The sequence below is a fragment of the Narcine bancroftii genome, chromosome 1 (assembly GCF_036971445.1).
Source record: "Narcine bancroftii isolate sNarBan1 chromosome 1, sNarBan1.hap1, whole genome shotgun sequence".
In the NCBI taxonomy this organism is placed as follows: Eukaryota; Metazoa; Chordata; class Chondrichthyes; order Torpediniformes; family Narcinidae; genus Narcine; species Narcine bancroftii.
Genome location: NC_091469.1, coordinates 6,464,124 through 6,486,976, shown reverse-complemented (window position 1 = coordinate 6,486,976; position 22,853 = coordinate 6,464,124). Strand labels below are relative to the sequence as shown.

The following is a 22,853-nucleotide window of genomic DNA, read 5'->3' as shown; positions in this document are numbered from 1 at the left end:
TTGTGATTTATGGTGTGAAAAATAAAAAATTAAAAAATAAAAAAAAAAGACACTAAACAGATGTGACAAACAGTTTATTTGGAGGAATAAGGTAGCCAGAATCTCCATAGAGAAATTGACTTGGGATTACAGTCTGGGAGGAATGAGGCCCCCAGACTTCAAAAAATACTATTGGGTGGCCCAGTTAAAGTTTATCGCATCATTCTTTGAGGAAAATGGTATACCCTCGCACAAATCGGACTACACACAGTAGGGGAAAAGATAGCAGGAGAAATTATCTATAAATGGGATACTAAATTAATAACCCAAAAAACAGACAGCCCTATATTAAAGCACGTAATTCAAATGTGGCAAAAAATAAATCAGATTGTCGGATTAAAAGTAGGGCTGTCCTCCAAAGTGCCGCTAACCTAGAATAAATTAATTCCTATGACCATGGGTAATAAGATCCTGGACACCTGGTGCCAGAAAAGGATCAGGTGTATTGAGGACTGTTATGAGAAGGGGCAGCTCATGTCATTTGAGAAATTAAGAAATAAATTTAATTATCAAATAAAAGACCTTCTCTGCCATCTTCAATTAAGATCTTTTTTGAGGGACAAGTTAGGCCCAATGATGGCCCTGCCATTGGGTAGTGAAATGGAGGCTCTAATTTGAAAGGAGATCGCAAGGTAAATTAATTTCTGTAGCATATCTCCTGTTCCAAAGTGAGAGCCCGAAACCAGGTCTCCATAAATCAAGGCAAAGATGAGAGTCCGATTTAGGAACAACAATTCCTGAACGATGCTGGTCCGACTTCTATTGGGACAACATGACTGCAGTTATTAATGGCAGATATAGGCTGGTGCAATACAATTTCTTGCACCAGCTATACTTTACTCCGCCAAAATTGCACAAGGTTAAAGCAGAAATTTCAAAATTGTGTTTTAGATGTGACGTTTAACCTGGCTATGCACCAAGGAGAGATCCTTCTGGGCAGAATTGGGAGACATTTTGGAAAAAAATTACAGGTGTAGAGTATCCACAGGATCCAGCGCTGTTCCTGTTGGGGGATATTATGGACACAAGTCTGAGGTTGTCCAAACACCAAATTTATAAAAGTTGCCTAGGCAGTAACCAGGAAATGCACAAAGATTACCTGGAAATCTGACTCTCAGTTAAGCATAACATGGTGAATCATGGAGATGTGGAGCTGTGTTCTCCTGGAAAAAATTACTCACAACTTGAGAAGGGAACATGGCACCTTCATTAAGTTGTGGCAGTCATACTTGTGATATATTGAGGTGCAAGGGGACAAGTGTGATTAACCGTCCTAATGCCTCTCTCAAAAGGAAATAGGGGATAATAGGTCCATACAATAGGCTCACACAAGCTCGGGAACATCAAGAATGAGGAAATAAATCAGAGGCCTGGCTGGCACCCCTCCCCCCCCCCCCCCCCCGCCAACCTTTACCCCTTTTTTAAGTGTATTTGTATTGTTATCTTTAGTAACAGATAAATGTTTTTATTTGTTAATGTTGGGGTAGAAGGGGGAGGAAAGATGGGGGTAGGAAGGGAAAGGGAGAAAATAAGGGCTCAATATAAACTGATCTGTAAAAGGTGGGGGGGAGTGATCCCCTGTGATGATTGTAAAGGTTGAGTCTGTAAAATTACAAATAAAATTTTCCAAAACAAAAAGAATCTACAGGATTTCTTGTTTTACTCCAACATAGCGCCCACCATCTGCAGAGCAGCTACTTTCAAAATCCAGGCCACCTAGTCTGGAGAATTTATCACCTTTCAATTCCATTCATTTCTCCAATTTTTGGAGTACAATAGTAATTTATTTCTGCTCTTCATTCACGCTAGTTCTGGGAAACCACTCTTGTCTTCTTTTCATGACCCAAACTGTTTAATTTCTCTGCCATTTCCTTCATCAGCAAGGGGCACACATTAATCTTTTTCTTCTCACCTGCCTGTTCTGTTTCTCCGTCAGATATCCCTTATTCTACTTTCTGTTTTCTTACCTGTGAGTTATTATGTTGAATTCTGAAATGTTCCACTCCTCAAATTTACCGCTTTGAATAGCAACTTTATCCATCTTTTTCTTTGATTTAGTACCATTATTCTCTTGATTACGAGGGCTGAACCATTTTTCTTGTTGGATACTTTATCATAAAAAAGAGATATATATTACCACAAATAATTTTTTTTAATGTCAGCACTGCTTGTATACTGTCATCGGACTTGTCAGCCACAAACGAGCCTGCAGCTGACGTGGACTTTTTACCCCCTCCATAAATCTTCGTCCGCGAAGCCAAGCCAAAGAAAACTGTCATAACTTTTAATGCTGTTTCTCAATCTGCCATAACCAACTCTCATCTCATAACTTTATAGTTTGATTTATTCAGATTTAAAGCCTCTAATGTTATATGGAACTAAATCAAGTTTTTATACAAATCTTCATCTCGATATGACTATTGTTCCCTGGAGGCCAGTTGACTACCATATTCTTAAAACCCTTCAACTCCAAAACTACCCGGACTACACTTCCTCACACCCTTCCCCCTGCAAGGACTCCATCCCTTCTCTCAATTTCTCCATCTCCACCGCATCTCTTTGCACAATGAGGTCTTCCAGTCCAGATCTTTCAAAATGTCTGTCTTCTTCCACAAACATGGGATCCCCTCCACCACCATCAACTCAGCCCTCACCCGCATCTCCTCCATCTCCCATTCATTTGCCCTGGCCCCCTTACTCCTAGATGCAACAAACATAGAATCCCCATCATCCACACCTACCACCCCATCAGCCTCCGCATCCAACATACCATCCGGCGGAATTCCCGGCACAATACAGGAATCCACCATCAGACACATTTTTTCCTTCTCCTCCCCTCTCAGCCTTCCACAGGGACTGCTCGCTCCGTGATTCTCTCTTACACTCATACCTCCCCACCCATCACACCCCCAGCACCTTCTCCTGCCTCCACAGGAGGTGCAACACTTGCGCCCACGCCTCCTCCCTCACTATGGTCCAGGGCCCCAAACAGGCCTTTCAAGTGAAGCAACACTTCATTTGTACATCTAGAAGGCTTATTTACATCATTCAGTGCACCCTTTGTGGCATTTTCCACATTGAAGAGATCAGTTGTAGACTAGGAAAACAGTTCGCTCAGCACCTTCACTCTGTTCACGATCACAGCGACCTCCCAGTGGACAACCATTTCAATTCCAGGTCACACTCCCGTGCTAACATGTCCGTCCATGGCCTTCTGTACTGTCCCACCCTGACCACCCATAGATTGGAGGTACAACACCTTATTTTCCATCTGAGCACTCTCCAGCCACATGACATAAACATTGACTTTACTGCTTTCCACTAAACCTGCTTGTCTTTTCTTTCCCCTCTTTTTCCTGTCTTTCCAGTTCCTCCAACCACCCAGATCATCCCTCCTCCCCCTCATTGCTGCTGTCCTCTCCCTCCTTTCTCCACCTATCATCTCCTGCCTTCACCATCCCCCTTCCCCTCCCCCTCCCCCTCTCTCTTGCCGGCATTTTTTCATACTTGAGCTCAAAACGTTGATTACGTATCTTCATCTTTGCTACATACACCATTTGACCTGCTGAGCTTCTCCAGCATTGTGTGTGTTTTTAGTTCAAATAACTACTGACATGGTCTTTGCCCTCAGACAGCTCCAAGAAAAGTGCAGAGAACAAAACAAAGGACTCTACATCATCTTTGTTGACCTCACCAAAGCCTTCGACACCGTGAGCAGGAAAGGGCTTTGGCAAATACTAGAGCGCATCGGATGTCCCCCAAAGTTCCTCAACATGATTATCCAACTGCACGAAAACCAACAAGGTCGGGTCAGATACAGCAATGAGCTCTCTGAACCCTTCTCCATTAACAATGGCGTGAAGCAAGGCTGTGTTCTCGCACCAACCCTCTTTTCAATCTTCTTCAGCATGATGCTGAACCAAGCCATGAAAGACCCCAACAATGAAGACGCTGTTTACATCCGGTACCGCACGGATGGCAGTCTCTTCAATCTGAGGCGCCTGCAAGCTCACACCAAGACACAAGAGAAACTTGTCCGTGAACTACTCTTTGCAGACGATGCCGCTTTAGTTGCCCATTCAGAGCCAGCTCTTCAGCGCTTGACGTCCTGCTTTGCGGAAACTGCCAAAATGTTTGGCCTGGAAGTCAGCCTGAAGAAAACTGAGGTCCTCCATCAGCCAGCTCCCCACCATGATTACCAGCCCCCCCACATCTCCATCGGGCACACAAAACTCAAAACAGTCAACCAGTTTACCTATCTCGGCTGCACCATTTCATCAGATGCAAGGATCGACAATGAGATAGACAACAGACTTGCCAAGGCAAATAGCGCCTTTGGAAGACTACACAAAAGAGTCTGGAAAAACAACCAACTGAAAAACCTCACAAAGATAAGCGTATACAGAGCCGTTGTCATACCCACACTCCTGTTCGGCTCCGAATCATGGGTCCTCTACCGGCACCACCTACGGCTCTTAGAACGCTTCCACCAGCGTTGTCTCCGCTCCATCCTCAACATCCATTGGAGCGCTTACATCCCTAACGTCGAAGTACTCGAGATGGCAGAGGTCGACAGCATCGAGTCCACGCTGCTGAAGATCCAGCTGCGCTGGATGGGTCACGTCTCCAGAATGGAGGACCATCGCCTTCCCAAGATCGTGTTATATGGCGAGCTCTCCACTGGCCACCGCGACAGAGGTGCACCAAAGAAAAGGTACAAGGACTGCCTAAAGAAATCTCTTGGTGCCTGCCACATTGACCACCGCCAGTGGGCTGATAACGCCTCAAACCGTGCATCTTGGCGCCTCACAGTTTGGCGGGCAGCAACCTCCTTTGAAGAAGACCACAGAGCCCACCTCACTGACAAAAGGCAAAGGAGGAAAAACCCAACACCCAACCCCAACCAACCTGCAACCGCTGCAATCGTGTCTGCCTGTCCCGCATCGGACTTGTCAGCCACAAACGAGCCTGCAGCTGACGTGGACTTTTTACCCCCTCCATAAATCTTCGTCCGCGAAGCCAAGCCAAAGAAAGACAAAGAACCCTTTCTCATTATCAGCACTGAATCAAGAATCGTCAGTACACAGATCTTTAAAACTATCTTTATATAAACCATGACTTGTTAAAAAATTTAGACATACCCTTCCGGCCCATGAACCCACACCGCTCAAATATCCCAATTAACCTACAACCCTCATACATTTTTGAAAAGTGGAAGGAAACAAGAGCACCCAGAGGAAACTACAGGGACATGGGGAGAACATACAAACTGGGAGATTTGTAAAATTGGGCGAGAACAGCCACCTAAGTCTCAATATGAAGAAGACAGAGATGATTGTGGATCAGGAGGACGAAAGTGAACCACTCTCTACTGCACATCAATGGCACCGTAGTGGAGAGTTCGAAGCATAAAGTTCCTTGGTGTACATATCAAGGATGACCTTGGCCCACAACACTTCCTCATTTGTCAGGAAAGTGCAGCAGCACCTACATCTCCTAAGAATGTTGAAGAGAGCAAGGCTACTGGCCCATATCTTGACAGCCTTATACAGGAGCACAATCAAGGGTGTCCTGTCTGGCTGCATCATTGCTACAAAGCATCGGACTGGATGTCCCTTCAAAAGGTCATTAAAATGGCCGAGAAGAACACTGGGGTCTCCCTTTCTTCTAGTGATGGCATTCACTGGGAACATTGCTTAAATAGGCCTCAAAGAATTATCAACGATCTCTACCATCCAGCACATAGTATCTTAAACCCACTACCATTGCCATCAAAATCAGGACTGTCAGGCTGGGAAATAGCTTCTTCCCACAGGCTGTGAGATTGATGAACAGTATCCTGTAACTGAGTAAATCATCTCAAAATATTTATATATTTATTTTTATTATATCTTATACATGTATGTGATTATTATGTGCTGTGCAAATACGTGTATGCACTGTGGTCAGGAAAAACACTGTCTTGTCTGGTTGTATATGTACAGACTAATGATAATAAACTTGATAGGGAAAGAGAGAAAAACCATTCAAGTCAGTCAAGCACCAAAAGGGTCAAATTTAAAGTGGGTGGCTTATGATTCAGTATGCCATTGTGTATAGGAAAACATTTTTATGCCCTCTGTCTGCAATATATTGTTGCACTAGAAGCAGATTCTATGTGGCTTTTAAAGGGGAAATTAGATAAATGTTTGAAGGTAAGAGATTTGCAATGGCTTGGGAGGACCAAAAGAATGAGACAACTGGTTGCCATACAAAGAAATCAGAACCAACTTAATGCGCTGAAAGATCGCATCTTGTGCTTTAAGATTTCTATGCACCAGATGGAACTGGAATGTTGCATGCTAAATGCAGTGCCCGCATGGAGTAACCTAATCCTGATTCAGAGCCAGACCCAAGGTGATGCAGTGATGAAGTGAGAAGTTTGGTCTCTGGTGCCAAATCCTGAAGCAGCGTTTCCACTGCTTCCTGATACCCTTTGCACAGTTCATCCCTTTACAGGTTTTCGAACCATTTTTAACATCTCTAATAATCAGAGACACTCATCACAGTCAGAATAGTCTTAAATAGATTAAATTAGCTATTAACATACTAACGGACCGGAAAGTAATTGACAATGTTAAGGAAACATACTTAGCCACACAAAGACAGGCAGCCCTATCTGTTGGGAAATGGTGAGGTTGAGTGCAGGGTTGGATGTGATACGTCAGGACCATCAACTCAACACATCAGTTGTCTGTCCAGGAATACTCCACAAAGACAGCTGCTCCATCCGCCATCTTCAGCAGAACCTCAACTTCTGTACGTCAAGGGTCAGGTAGCAAAGATCAGCTGACCCACGAGCAGGCCACTGCTTGTGGCTTGGTTTACAGGCAATGCCATCAACAAACGCATGTTGTCTCAGGATTTACCACTCACAGTTGCTGGCATATGGTGGTGAGAAGCATTATATTAAATCAGTATCAGCGTTTAGGATTGGGAACAAGGGTGCATTCTTTTCCATCTCCCTGTGAATATCTTGTTAAAGAGTCTTGGGCCTGGCTAATGTTTGAATGGAAAACTTCTGGGATCACAAGGTGCAGAAAGCCCACTGCCTGAGGAAACAAGTGATCCAACCACCACAATGAAATCATGTCCCAACAAGAACCTCGGTTGCATGTATATGCTGGAAAAAGAAAGGATTATTATTTGTACCTTCTGGAATGTATGAAAAATTTGGCTGCTTAAAACTCACTATTCTTTTGAGAAAATAAAATACTGCTGTGTTTAGGTATTGCTCCACATTTCCCTGGACATAATCTCTCAGATCTTGTTGTACCTACTCAATGTAAACCACATTGATGTTCGGGAATTAAATGATTCTTATCAAATTAAGTATGTGGAATTACCTTCTGAAAGCCCCTGCAGATTCAGCATCCTCCATTGTTTTAGTAATTGGTCCAGATCAAATCAATTTAAGTGAAATACTTCTCACAACTGCTCTTGCTCATCTACTAATTATTTTATATCTATGATCTTTAGTTATAAACTACCCTGTTTAAGAAAACAATTTTTTCCATAGTTTCTCTGTCAAACTTGGCCTAAAGTTGACTATCTTTAGAAAAATCACAGTAGTGGCTTCTCTACACTTGCTGTAGAATATCAAAAGTCTCCTGAGAGAACCACCCCTTCTTCCTAGCTTTTTTCTCCTACCCTCTCATCTGTGTCCATCTATGACTTCTTATCTGTTAGCCTGTGCTCCTCCCCCACTCCCATCTTTTAATTCAGGCTTCTGCATGATTTCTGACATTCCTGGAGACTGCCTTTTACTCTCTGTAGAACTTTTGTGACCTGCTGAGTTTCTCCAGCACCTCTGCGTATTGCTTTAGACCCCAGCATGAGGCAGACTTTCAAGTTGATCAAGGATTGCAACTTCTCTTCCTAAAAGATATTAATGGACTAGATCACTTTTAAACTACTTTACAGCAGATTTTATGCTTCCTTTTTTGTTTAGAAATGTTGACGTACCCAAGGAAGAATACATTTGTGATGGGGAGAGTTCAGGAAAGAATGCAATCCTGAGATTTGGAGAGTGGGATGAGACGAACAGAGTTTGTGACAGGAGGAGAAATTAAGCAGACTGAACATAAACCTTGGAACAATACACAAGGTTCTGGAGGTCAGGCAGCATCCATGGATAGAAACTGACTATTGTCATTTTGGGCCTGAGCCCTTGATCAGGAAAACCAAAAATCTGACAGTAGTCTGAATAAAAGGTGTGTGTGGGTGGAGGGGAGGTGGGTGGAGGGGAGAGGGGAGGCTGGAAGCCAATGGGAAGAGAGGAGCTAAAAGGAGGAAGGGGCAGAGGGATGAGAAAGAAACACTTCTGTAGGAGGAAGGTAGGGGGAGGGAAGCAAGAGGAAGGGTTGGATGACGGGCAGGTGAGGTGGGTGAGGAAGGGGAAAGAGAAGAAAAACTGGTTGAAAGGTGTCAAAAAGATAAAGGAAAGTGAGAGGTGGGGGAAGGGGGAAGGGTGGAAATCAAAACAAGGGGAGGGATTACCACAAATTGGAGGTGGAAATTGATGCAGTCCGGTTGGAGACTGCCAAAACGGACTATTCCTGATGAAAGATCTGGCCCAAAAACATCAACTGTTTAGTTCTTTCTGTGGATGCTATTTGACCTGCTGAGTTCTTTCATTACTTGGAGTGGTCCAGTTTTCCAGCATCTACAGACCTCTTGCTTACCACTGAATTTAGAAGGATGAGTGGTGAGCTCACAAAAATGCACAATGCGCACGACTGGTTTGACACTGCAGATGTTGAGTTGATGTTTCCCCATGTCAGTTTCGAAACCTCTTCACACTGAGGTTATGCATGAAATCTCAGCCCAGAAAGTTGTGGAGGTTCAGGTAAGGGAGAAATCAGCAGATTTTTAGTTATTGATATAAAGTGGTGAGATAATGACCACTACAACATCAGTGCAGACTAACTCAATGCTTTACTAATTACATAATACAAGCATTACTACGAAGCTTTCAGTATAAATCAGTTCCCCATGTCATCGCATGCTCGTAATGGTGTCATATCCAACACTATTGAACAGGTTGAAGGCCAACTCTTACTCCAATTACCATATTGATAATGCCCTATGCCAAACTTTTCTCTGCAGGTGTTGGTTTTTAATTATTTCCTTACATGCTTGCTGACAATGAGTTGGTATCAGTACAGCAAGGATCTTGCTTAACAACAGGACAACTATGGTAACTCATCAGCTCTTGAAATTAAATGATTGAGAAATTAACCAGGATAAAATTGAGAAGAATTATTGGACAGATTAATTCAAAGATCAAATTCAGTCTCAAAGTGGACAACAAATAGGGAAAATGCAGTCTGAAGAGGGGAAAGAGGAAAACCAAGATAATGTTTTATACTTTTGAAGCCTCCAGTTTACACTAAAGCAGTGAGACTCTAAACATTGAGTGAGTTATTCTAATCTGGAGATCAATTAGCAATGATTAATAACTACAACACCTTTAAAAAAAAAGTCAATCTCTGGGCTTCCCCCTCAGTGGCAAACATAAGGGACAATTAGTGCCAGTGTAGTACGTTCTTGAAATAGAAACAAATCACACAAGGTCAAGTGCAAGGAGTCTAGAATGCACAGCAAGGAGACAGATCATTTGACTCAACCAGTTCAGGTCGGGTTGATGCTTGGTTCCAGTTTAGGTCTCTCGAATCACATCTAAGACAGAGTCGTCAGTCAACACATTCAACTGTTTTAAAAAAAATGGTCCCAGTGTACATGAAATTTTGTCTCGGTGCACTTCAGTTCTTGTAAGAGATCAGCTTGACAACTCAGTATGTTTGAAACTGGTGAGTACAAAAAGAAAATCACACATTGGCAGTAAAATCTGAAGATTGATTTCAGGTTTTGCCACTACTGAAGCTGATAATTAGCAACTTTCCAGCCACACCTACCAAGCACAGTCCACCTCCAGCAAGGAAGTCCCAACTGCCAGCCTTTCATAATCAACTGCATGGCTGTTGCCAAGTTCCTCACATTGGCTTCCCAGGCTCAACAGGCGTGAGGGAGTTTAATGACTATACTCCTGTCATTAAAAAAAAATTAGAGGCTAAGGATCTCTTTGCTGAGTTGTTCATTTCCACAAGTTCAAGAATCTATTCGAACATCCACATAGCCAATAACTTACGCAGCAATTGCAAATCAAAAATGTAGTGTGGGTGCTGAAAGTTTGAATCAAAAACATTGGGAGACTCGCCAAGCATTGGCGGAAGAGAAATAGTTGATGCTTCATATCTAAGGCCGTCCATCAGAACCAGGAAAGGGACAACGCGAGTCTTCATTAGCAGAGAAAGGGTGGGAATAAGGAACTACTTGAGAGTGTGAGACCAGGTAACTTAGTGTTAAGTAGATGTTGGGATCAGGTACTTTTTTCTTTGCCAAAAGCACGTCCAGTCCATTTCAGCGGTGAGTCCGTAAGGATGCAAAGTGCTCCAAAAAAAAAAGTTGATCTTCAAGCTTAAAATGGTGCAAAAAGCCAAGAGTCGGAGAGGTGAGAGAGGGCATGGGATGGAGAATTCAATATGCAGACTGTGATATAGAGAATTTAGGTTAAAAAGACTTAAGTTAAAATGTGATGATTAATCATAAACAGGGAAGCCAGAACGGACAGAGAGTTTACTAGCAGTCAAGGACAGAAGGAGCTGCTGAATATGTTTTTTTAAACCTATCTTTTCATGGTCATAGTGAGAGACATGCAGGAGACAAAGGATTGATAAGAAGTGTGAGAAACAGAATTCAGTGAATGTAGAGTTCACAGCGTACGTAACGAACGTGATCATTAATAATGCAGTTATACTTAGAATGTTTTTGTAATACTAACCAATTAAAACAGTATTAATAAGAAGGGGAAGGGCAAATAATAAGGGTATAAAAATCAATGCACTGTATGTATCGGGGCTTAACTGGTGAGAAGCCAGTTGAGTCCAACTCTGCAGACTTGTAAATAAAGCTTGTCGTGTCATCAGTTTTAAAGAGACTCGTGTGTGAGAAGTTTTATTTCTGACACAGACCAAATGCCAATGTCTGCAAAGTGATCAGCCAGGTTTGTTTTAGCCTGTGTAAACTGCTCCTTAACTGCCTCGGAAATTACCGAGAATATCACGCTTCTTGTACGACGCAACGAAGCAGTCGATTCTCCATTGAAAATCACAACGCACCACATTCCCCTGTCAGGCTGCGCCCGAGAGACCGCTCACAGACCAAGGAGTCTGACCCAGGCGAAGCGACGTTCCTGTCCGAATTGGTCCGCAGCGCTTGAGTGAGGGCGGGGTGCCGCACTGTGAGTGGTCAGTATGAACGGCGAAGGCGTGTCATCTCAGAGTGATTGGTCAGATGAAGCAGCAGAAGCGCGCCATGATTGGTCAAGGTTCGAACGGCTCAGGGAAGGCGCCACGGGTGAGCGCAGAGTGAGTGGTCAGGGTGCGCGGCAAAGGCGGGGAGCGGTGGGTTACGAGCGGTGTGATTGGTCGGTGCGGGCGACGAGATAGCGCGATGTGATTGGTCGGTGCGGGCGACGAGATAGCGCGATGTGATTGGTCGGTGCGGGCGACGAGATAGCGCGATGTGATTGGCCGGTGAGGGCGACGTGAGAACGTGGTGTGATTGGCCAGTGTGAACGGCGAAAGCGGTGTGATTGGTCAGTGTGAGAGTGAAGGAGGGAGCCGCGGGTTGCTACGCAGTGATTGGTCACTATGAGGAGCGAGGTCTCTTGGCAGCAAGTTGGGGAAGTTCTGGAGTCGGAAACAACTGAGTGCGTAAATCTGACACGGTCACCTGAAGGAGGGAGGAGAGCCTGTAGTAGTGAAGTCAATGGCATAGAACGCGAGGGCATCGCGTGCCCGGGGAGGGAGCGCCGCGAGCTGGGGCAGGGAACAGGACAGATTGGTGAGGGAGCGCGGGACAGGAGAGTTGGGGAGGGAGCGCCGCGGGCTGGAGCCAAAGGCCAGGACCCGTCGGTGAGGAAGCACCGCGGGTTGGGATCGGAGGCAGGACAGATCGGGGAGGGAGCGCCGCGGACTTGGGCCAAGGACAGGAGATGTCGGTGAGGGAGCGCCGGGACAGGACAGGTGGAGGGAGGGAGCGCCATGGGCCGGAGGATGGAGCGCCAGGGCCAGGGTGGGACCGGACAGGTGGAGGAGGATCTAGCGGGGCGGCCAGGAAGATGGCGAAGTGGCTCCGGGAGTACTTCGGTCTGGGCCCCCACGAGGCGAAGGGCTCGGCCAAGGTGGGGGCGGGCGGCAAGAAGAAGGCCCGCGGAGAGTCGGGGTCGTGCCGGGAGAGCGACGTGATGCGGGCTTACCGGCTGCAGAAAGAGAGGGACTTCGAGGACCCGTATAGCCAGGGGCCTGGCTCGTCGCTGCGCCGGATCAGGGCCATGTGGGACGAGGTGGAGGACGCGGCCGGCCCGCCGCTGCAGCGCAGCCAGAGCGAGCGCAGAGCCCCTTCGCCCCGGTCCAAGTCCATCCGCCCCGCCAGCCGGCGGCTGATCAAGGTGCACGGCCCGGCGGCGCCCGACCCCCCGGCCGGCAGCTCCCACGGCCCGGCGGCGCCCGACCCCCCGGCCGGCAGCTCCCACGGCCCGGCGGCGCCCGACCCCCCGGCCGGCAGCTCCCACGGCCCGGCGGCGCCCGACCCCCCGGCCGGCAGCTCCCACGGCCCGGCGGCGCCCGATGACAAAGTGAGTGCGAGCAGCAACTTTCTCCCGTGTTTCGTTACGTTGCAATGTTTCTCTCCCCTCTCGAACAGTTGAAGGGACAGCGCAGAAGTGGCGTGACTCCCTGCAAACTCTCCCAGAAGCAGGCCGTCTGGACCCTGTCTAATCCAGCCATTCTCAACTATATGCCCGCCCGCCCCCCATGACTCTGGTCAAAGTTCCAGGACCCATTGGTTTCTTTCGTACTTCTACCGACTACATAAACATTTTTATTTCAGTCTGTCTTCTTCCCCCCCCCCCCCCCCCCCCCTTAAATATGTTGTGGCCCCACTAACCTGCACCCAATCCATATCCCCTTCTATCAAGGTACCTCTCCAAAAGTTTTTAAATGTTAAAATTGACCCCACATTCACCAGCTCGTTCCACACTCCCACTCGTGTGAAGACCTTAACCCATGCCCTGTGTATCTCACCTAACCTCAGTGGGAAAAACCTACTTGTACCTTTCATAATTTTATAAATAACCCGGTGAACCATTGTCATCAGCTGTGGTCAGACACTGGCTGTGTTGCCTGTCCCTTCTCCCATGACAGGATACAGGTTTGCTGCCTTCTGTTCGCAGGGAGGTGCAACTTTTCCAGCAGAGGTGCATGACAGGAAGGATTAAGGCTTTGACTGAAGGTGCAGAATTCTGAGCTCCTGCAAGCTTCAGAAACTCGAGATTGGCAAATGCAGGAATCTTGAGCAAACGAGAAGCTGGATAAACAAACAAAAAGGACAGTGAGGAGAGAGCCAAGTGTGGAGGAGTTAAATGAAAAACGCCTACATTCAAGGTGTTCAAGAATAATGAGAAAATGGAAGACTTTACTGGCACAAAACGTGAAAAAATAAGTAATGGGTGGCATGGTTAGTATAATGGTTTGTGTAACACCAACAACCACGTCTGCATGGGTTTCCTCTAGGTGCTCAAGTTTCCTCCCACCCTCCAAAGCGTACAGAGTTTATAGGTTATTCGGTATATTTTGGCAGCATGGTCTCTTGGGTCGCATGCATCTGTTATCGTGCTACATCTCTAAATTAAATTGAAATTGTATTTAATTTTATAATTCTATCAAAAGGAAAAACATAGCCAGAATGAATGTAGGTCCCTCGGAAGATGTGAATGGAGAATTAATATCAGGTAATGAGGAAATGACTGTGACTTTGATCAAGTCTTCCACAGTGGAAGCCACATCTAACATGCTAAATAGAGATGCTGTGAATGTGATCGAAGGTGAGGACCTCAATGCAAACCTTGTCACTAAAAGAGGTAGTGTGGTGTAAACTAGTAGATCAGAAGGAAGTTAATTCACTGTTCCTGATCCCAGAGTATTGAATGAAATTGCAGAATTATAATGCAAATGAACTTTTTTGATAATTTACCAAAATCCTCTTCCTTCTAGGAAGGTCCCTGCAGATTGGAAGACCACAAATGTCATTGAATGGGGAAAACAAATGTTGCTGAATGGGGGGAGGGGGTGGAAAGGGGAAAGGAAAGCAATTTTAGGACAGTTAGTTTAACAGCTGTAGTCAGGAAAATGGTTGAAGCTATCAGACAGGAAGAAATTGTAAGCCATCTGGATAGAAATTGTTCCATGAGGCAGACTCGGCATTGATTCAGGAAGGGCAGGTCATGTTTAACAAATTTGCACAGTGGATAGAGGGGAATGGGTGGATGTTATGTACGTGAATTTTCCAGAAGCCATTCGATTATGGTGCCACATAGGACTTGCCCATCAGGATGTATGGAGTTGGAGGGACATGGCCATGGGAAGGACGTATTTTGATTGAGAATCAAAAAGATGGGTAAAACTTTAAAATTAAGAATTTTTCACTGAAAAATGGACAAAAAAACCAAGACAACTGAGAACAAAAAATGAAGTTCCTACACAGCCAGGAACATAGAGTGAAAGCCCAAAAGGGAGCGGCTCAAGTGTCCTGGCAGAGCTGGGGAGTTGGGACAAGAATTAAATATTATCTTGGAGAAAATGGAAAACTTGAGCAACTGATTTGTTAGTGTTGAAAATGTAATGAGACACATGACTAGAAGGATGACTGAAATTAAAGAAATCGTTGAAGGCTTAATGGAAAGAATGATCCAAGCAGAAGCAGACTTGGTTAAAAACACAAGATAAGCTAAAAGCTTTTGAGAAAGATGCAAAGCATGGGAGCCAGACAGATAAGGTCTGCTGGACAAGATCGACCACGTGGAGAATTTTAGCAGACTAAATAATGTCTGAATTATTGGACTGAAAGAAGGAATCGAGGGAAGAGATCGATTAACTTTTTCAAAAGATGGAACTGTGAGTGTTGGGAGAAGACAAATTCAGAGAAAAATTACGTATTGAAAGGGCTTACCAGACTCTTGGATCCAAAAGAGCCAGCGATCAGTGATCATGACTGGTCCTGGTAAGACTTCTGAGTTACTGGATATAGGAGACAATTCTGGGAATAGCATATGAATACTTTAAGCAAAATAATGGCCCACCTGAGATTGACTATGAAAAAATGCTGTTTTTCCCAAGATTTTAGTCCTCCTTTGATTAAGCAAAGGAAGGAGTTTGACAATGTAAAAAGACAACTGCATTCCAAAAATTTGAAATATTCAATGATATGCCCCATGACTCTGAGGGTCGAAGTAGCAAAAAGTAATTAGCGTTTTTTTAATTTAAAAAAAAACTGATGGCATAAGGATTTCTTTCCACTCACATACCTTTTTAAGTAAAAGGTTGAAAACCATTGCTCTAGCCCTCCTCCAGATGAAGAATCAGTGGGAGGATGCTTGAAGTTGCCAATGGCACAGAATAAACTGTAGATGTGTCCCCGTGTGGGGAAGTTTTCAGCAGATACCTTAGTTGAAATGAAGTCCAGTAACTTCCAATGGAGTGATCAGTGCATTTAATAAGAAACTACAAAGTTATCATTCAGAAGAAAGAAAATGTATGTTTGTAACTGATTGTTCCATGCATGGCTATCTAAGAGTTGGGTCAGATTTTTTAAGAGACTGCCACAAAAGTAATATTTTGAGAGAAGATTGTGCACCATTTGTAATCTCTTGCACGCAGTCTTTTTTTTTTTGGAAGTTTATGGCAAGAATGGTGATGGCTATTTTTATGATTTTGCAAAATTATTTTTTTCATTTATTTGTCACTCTAGCTGTTGTACTGTTGTAAAATTTGATAGGTATTGTATTCTATTCAGAGCAGAGCAACTGCTGAGTATTCATTTGTATTGCAGCTTAAATTATGTTGTGTACATCTTGTATCACACCTTTTGTAATTTTGAGTTTTTAATGTGCTATAGCCCTACATTTGTGACTGATTTTTGTGGTGAGATCTTTTGGGTGTGTTAGGTTTTAAAGTTGACATTTTTGCTTGCTTTTGAAGAAGCACGTCTGTATATGGTAACACTTTCAAGTCAAGATACAATTACTGCCTTTCCTTTAACATTTGTTTTTGCAAGTAGTTTACAGTAAATATGTTTCATCAGATGCAAATTCCTAACCTTTTTTAAAAACTTCCCTCTACTCTGTAAGTGGTGTACACACCTCATTCTTTTCTACAGGTATGTACTTGTTTATTTCTCCTGTCTTTCTCTCTCTTCCTTAACTCTGCCTATGTAGATCTGTTAGTTGAATACATTTGAAAATTCTTTCTGTTTCTCTTTAACTAAATGGCAGAATATTGACATGAGAAGAAATATTATTCCCATAATGCCCTTGGTGGCATATGAACTCTAAGACATACATAAAGCCTTTTTATGGTGCAAATACCGCATTAAAGCTGGCTCAATGAAAGAAAAAGATGAATTTACCTTTTTATGGAGAAAGTTGATCCAGCTTTGCCTTCATGGAGCAGCATCTGAAGCCATCTTCCAGAGCTGAGGGAGGCAGGGTGAGTGGTGCAATAGCACCACTCATTGCCACGATGTAATCCATACTTATCAGCAAGTGAAAAATGAATATATAGACATTCCCTCGTACCCAAAAAAACAAAAAACTTTTGCTCTCACTAATATGAACAGAGTAATGATGTGAGTAATAAGTATCTGAACACACTTTAAAATTTAAAATTTGTTCTCCTGGGTTGTGGGCTGATGTTGTCATCGTGATGTCATTAGCCTGCCCCCTTGAAACCTTTTTATGGGGGAAGATGGTGAAAGTCGCTTCACCTCTGAGTGCACCCCTTAGATGGATCAGTGTTCACGTGAAAAGCCAAGGTGTTCACTCTAAAAAGCCCTAGAGATTACAGCATTTTGTTGTGCTGCAAAATGGTAATTATGAGTGGAGTGACTTTGCATTTGAAAGGAACGGCAAAAACAATGGTAAAATGTTCTCTATTTTACCCAGATACTTTGGCCTGATTGAAAGAATGAACATTCAGCAAAAAGGGGGTTTAAAAAAAATAGTGGGAGCCAGGAATGATTCTCAGAAGGAGGCGATTTGTAGAAAGTATCTTCAGGGAGCAGATCTGTTGGAAAATGTTGCACAAGTGCCATTACAACCTGCATGAATGCCAGTATCGCAGTTCAAGTGAATGAATGTGTGCAGAGCAAGTATTATAGTTCCCCAACAGAAATGGTAATGCTCGTACAGAGGAATTTACCTTGCCCAATTTTGTGATGAAATTAGCACACAAAACTGAAAAGATAAAAATTGGATTGTAGAGAAAGGATTGCACATATAAAGAAATGCAGGCTTGTGAAAATTCAATTGAAGATCAAATAAGTTCTTTTGACAATGATGAGTTGTACTGAAAATTGTACAATGTACATTTGTGCCAAAATTCTTTTTACACTGAACAGGTACTTGTAAAGAGAAACTATAGTTGTGGCGTGTTTGAGGTTCTAGCTCGGAAATAAAACACACACAATAAGGAGTGTAGTTGACATTGATTTAATGAATTGGCTGCTCTCTTTTATATGGTCAGGCAGACCTTGGCTGCCCCTTCAGGCTCTGATTGGCGTCTTTGTGACCCAGTCGGCGATTGGCTGGATCAGCCCGTTTTGCTGCAGCGCCATCAACGGGTGTGGTTTGTGCCGCCCTGGGTCCTGATGGGCCCTTTTGCGATACGGTGATTGGCTGGCAGAGCCCATTTTGCAGCACCCTATGGGAACAGGCAACGCACCTCGTGCAGCCCGCTTGATTGCCATGTTCAAATAGCATCTTCTGTGTCAGCCTGCAACAATGGCTGTGAGCCACTACAAACTAATTAAAACAGCAAATACATAAGAGATATTAATCTTCACAGTAAGCCTAGTGCAATTGTGCAGACAGTCCATGATTAGTGTACCAAGTGGAGGTTCAAGATGACTGTTGGAAAGATACTGTTATTGAACCTGGAGATGCTTGTTTTCAGGCTTCTGTATCTTCTGAACAAAGTGAGAAAAGGTTGTGACCAGGGTGATGAGGGTCCTTTATGATGTTGGTTACCTTCTTGAGGCAGTACTTTGTATAGATGTTTGCAATGGATGGAAGGTCAGAGCCTGTGATTGACCTGGCTAGGTTTGCACCTTTTAAAGCCTCTCCATTCCTGGGCAGTTGAATTCTGAAACCAGGCTGTAATGTAACTAGCTAATGTACTTTCCATTGTGCATCTGTGGAAGTTTGATAAAATATTTGTCATTAATTATCTGGTATTAGATTGTTGTTTTAAAAAAAAAATCACTGACATACCATGTGAAGAATTAGGGTACAAATTACTACAGTTTTAGAATTTTCTCATTTAAATGTACATGTGTGGTGCTCTACTGTCTGACGTTTGCACTAATAATAGCCTTGATGTTGCAGCCCATGTCAAATCTGTACCAATATCTCAAACTTAAATTATTGGTTATTTATTGTTACTTCAAATTCCTCACTTATTTTCTCCAAAAAAAATTCCATATGCTTGTAAGTAACAGACACAGTCCAGGTTTCCTGTTCCTTCTGATAATGGTACAATTATTTTGAATTGTATTGGGCAGAAAGATAGACATTAATATTCATTTAATATATTTGGGTTTAAATTTTTGTCCAATTTCTTTTTTTTTTATTGGTTATCACTTTTTAAAGTTTTGTCATTTACTGGTTCTTCCTTTATAAGCCCCTCCTGAACAAAGTTGAGATCATTGATGTATATTGGAAAGAGCACCAGTTCCCCCAGGAAATATTATGCATACTTCCTTTGTGACTGGGGAAAATAACTGTATTCATCACATTAGAACATAGTACAAGCTTTTCAGCCCATAATGTCCTGCCAACCGACAGTAGCCTATTTAACAAACTCAACCCTCCCTACTTAATACCCATTACCTTTTTTTCTTTTATCAGTGTGCCTGTCTAAGAGTCTTTTAAAAGTCCCTCTTGTTCCAGCCTCCTCCACCACTCCTGGAAATGCATTTCAAGCTCCCACTGTTTTTTTTAAAAAAAAGTCTTCCCTAAACTGCCCACTTTGTACATATATCCTCTGGTGTTTGCTACTCTTGCCCTGGTCGAAAAAAAGTGTTTTTTTTTCTCTCTTTGGGCATTGCATTGCAGACAGGAATTTGGGCTTTGATTTGGTGCAGGTTCATAGAACTAAATAAATTGAACGAGGAGGTTTCCCTGACAATTGGAAAAGCTAAGGAGTGCCCTGATTAAACATTATTAATGTTATTTCATACAATACAGACAAGCTATTTTCTTTAGAGAAGTCCAGAATGGGATGGAACAAGCTGAAAATTAGAAATGACTTTACCAAAGGAAATATGGAAGAATTTATTTCAAAAGCTATTGAATTGGTCGGTATAAATTTTCAAAACCAAGATGGATGGACAAGGATTATTAGATAAAAGTGTTGAATTACATGGAGCCAAGATGCATAATTAGAGGTGAAGATCAGCCAAAAAAAAATGATGCTGCTGGTAATGAGTGTGTTGTCACTGGTGCAGACCCAGGAGAGTGGAGAAACAGCACTGCTCTGAAGGGTTCAACCACCCAGTCCTAATTCTGGCAGCTTCATACAGACTATAAATAGACCGCTAATGGAACCAATGGGGTTTGTAAGTAAAATCCTGCAACTGTGGAAGTCGGTGCCCCAGATGGCAGCACCTGTGCTCAGCAGCAGACATGAGGGGTTAGTGACTCTGGGGAGCAGCAGACTGGCGCAGGGCACCAGAAACGAGAAGAATACCCTCCATGAAAAGGAGAAGCAGAGGAGACAACCCTACAGGATGGTCACCACGGCAGCAGACTGGCAAGGGGCTCCACGACAGGGACCAAATCAGACTGTGGGCTTCTGGAGACTGGATCATGGGAACCAGTTATCAGAGCTGGAATTCAAGAGGGTGCTGAGGACAAGAAGGGCTCCTGAAGGGCTTCAGGCACTGAAGGCTTTCTGATCGTCTTGGTTTGGATCTGGAGCTCGCGTTGCCAATGAATCATACAAGTTTGTGAAGCTGCAGAGCTTAATCCACAGACAATCAGGGACTCTGAATGCAATCTCTTGCTTTTCTTTCTCTCTCACTGTAAGGGGTGCTGGTGACACTAATGGCAACTCTTTGGCAGACAAAAGGCAATTTTGTGTAATATGTTTTGCACTATTACTTGACAATAAAGGAATGTTGAATCCTGAACTAATTGACCAATAGAACAAATGTGTGGGGCTGAATGTCATTTTGCTATTTTTATTTAATTCCTGTCCTGGTACTTGGAATGATACAGATTCAGCAAAACTTATTTAGAGCTAGTGGAATAAATATTTGTACAGGACACGTATTTTGCAAGTTTTGTGTGTAGAATTATTTGCTTGGTGGAGAGGTATGAACTTGTTCTTCTGCGGTTCATGCCACTCTGTAACAGCACTAAGGAATTTCTACCTTCACCCTATGTCCAAGTGTGTTTCTTCAAGATGTTCCTGTTTCCTCCCACATTCCAAATCGTATGGGTTAATTGGTGACATGATTGTATGTGGGCAGTGCAGGCTCATGGGCCAGAAGGGCCTGTATCTCTAAATTTAAAAATTAAATACTTGCTTTATTCATAATCAAGATCATTTAAATATGTAAATGAGCCCAAGACAAAGCCTTCAGGATCCTTAAGTAGGAAGGTAACTCTTGCATAAAAAGAACATTTTGCTTTCTCCACTTTATATCTAATTTCTGCCTCTGTTTCTCAGCATTTTGTACGATTTCTTGTGTTTCATATAGCTGTAATTTTAATTTGTATTTTCGCTTACATTAAGTTATGGACTTGTCCTTCGATATCAAATACTACTTTGAATCATTTGTGCCTGTTTCATCATGCAATTTTCTGTTGGGCACTTTTACACATAACAGCACATACAATTACAGCACGGAAACAGGCCATTAGGCCCTTCTAGTCCGCACCGAACCAAACACCCCTTTCTAGTCCCACCTCCCTGCACAATCCCCTTAACCCTCCATCTTCTTCTCATCCATATACCTGTCCAACCTTTTCTTAAATAATACAATTGACTCCGCCGCCACTATTTCTCCTGGAAGCTCATTCCACACGGCTACCACTCTCTGAGTAAAGAAGTTCCCCCTCATGTTACCTCTAAACCTCTGCCCCTTAATTCTTAACTCATGTCCTCTTGTTTTAATCTTTCCTCCTCTTAACGGAAATAGTCTTTACACATCCACTCTGTCTATCCCTTTCATAATCTTAAATACTTCTATCAAATCCCCTCTCAACCTTCTACGCTCCAAAGAATAAAGACCTAATCTGTCCAATCTCTCCCTATACTCTAGATGCTTAAACCCACGTAACATTCTGGTAAACCTTCTCTGCACTCTCTCCACTCTATTTATATCCTTCCTATAATTTGGCGACCAGAACTGCACACAGAACTCCAAATTAGGCCGCACCAATGTCTTATTCAATCTCAACATCACCTCCCAACTCCTATATTCCATGCAATGATTGATAAAGGCCAGCATACTAAAAGCCTTCTTCACCACCCTATTCACGTGAGTTTCTACCTTCAGGGAACGATGTACCGTTACTTCTAAATCTTTCTGCTCTTCTGTATTCCTCAATGCTCTCCCATTTACCACGTATGTCCTATTCTGATTCTTCTTACCAAAATGAAGCACCTCACACTTATCAGCATTAAATTCCATCTGCCATTTTTCAGCCCACTTTTCTAAGCAGCCCAAATCCCTCTGCAATCCTTGATTACACAGTCTGCTATTATAATTTTTGCTGCTCCTTTAAGTCAGCCCTGATCAGAATTATATGGAAGTTTACTCTTTCTTCTCTTTCAAATATAAATCAATTGTGTCGATATTCAGTTCTTTTTCTTCTAGCTATTAGTTGATGCTGAGTGGTTACTCATCACAAATTCTCGTATGGTTTGTGATTTTTGTCATTTTAATAACCTTTTGTACCTTCACAAATACATTGAAGGCATTTGCAAATTTTGAAAATTGAGCTACTCTTCTTCTAGGGATTCCAGTAGACAAAATAGGCCAATCATTAATGAGCTCCTATTTGATTTAAATGCTAATCCAATTTTTTTTTTTGTCCTGTTTCTCAAATGCCTCTTAATTCTTCTGTACCTGAAATGAATGATTTGCATACATTGCTTTAAAATAAACCGAAGCAAAATGGAATTGTTCATTTAATTTAATGCATCATGTCATGGCTCATGCGCATCACAGGCAAAACTCTCCCCACCATCAAGAAAACCTAAACGAACCATTGCCACAATCATCAAGGATCCAGAAAATGTTCTGTTCTCACTGCTGCCATCAGGAAAGAGGAATAGGTGCCACAAGACTCATCCTACCTACCAGGATCAGAAACAGTGGCTACCACTCCACCATCAGTCTCCTAAACCACAAACTCAGAGTCATTTAAGGACTCTTACTTTTGGACATTATTTTTTCCAAAATATTGTGTTTTCTGTATTGCACAGAATATTCTCCCAGAATCACAGTGCGGCTTTCACGCAAACAGACGAACTACTGACATGGTCTTTGCCCTCAGACACCTACAAGAAAAGTGCAGAGAACAAAACAAAGGACTCTACATCACCTTTGTTGACCTCACCAAAGCCTTCAACACCGTGAGCAGGAAA

General features: G+C 43.2%; 1 protein-coding gene and 1 long non-coding RNA gene across 2 annotated transcripts in view; one reads left to right on the top strand and one right to left on the bottom strand.

Moving 5' to 3' along the window:
* Positions 1 to 11,773: 11,773 nt before the first annotated feature.
* Positions 11,774 to 22,853, top strand: part of LOC138754985 (SH2 domain-containing adapter protein F-like) — a 106,495-nt gene continuing 95,415 nt past the window's right edge. Inside the window, exons 1-2 of the mRNA XM_069920099.1 lie at positions 11,774 to 12,648; positions 12,748 to 12,778. Coding sequence (XP_069776200.1) covers positions 12,137 to 12,648; positions 12,748 to 12,778 — 543 coding nt within the window. The 5' untranslated portion in view covers positions 11,774 to 12,136. The remainder of the gene's footprint in view (positions 12,649 to 12,747; positions 12,779 to 22,853) is intronic.
* The window catches only part of LOC138754994 (uncharacterized), a 36,140-nt gene continuing 30,969 nt past the window's right edge, over positions 17,683 to 22,853 (bottom strand). The window contains exon 4 of the long non-coding RNA XR_011351977.1: positions 17,683 to 18,387. This is a non-coding gene — a long non-coding RNA (uncharacterized lncRNA). The remainder of the gene's footprint in view (positions 18,388 to 22,853) is intronic.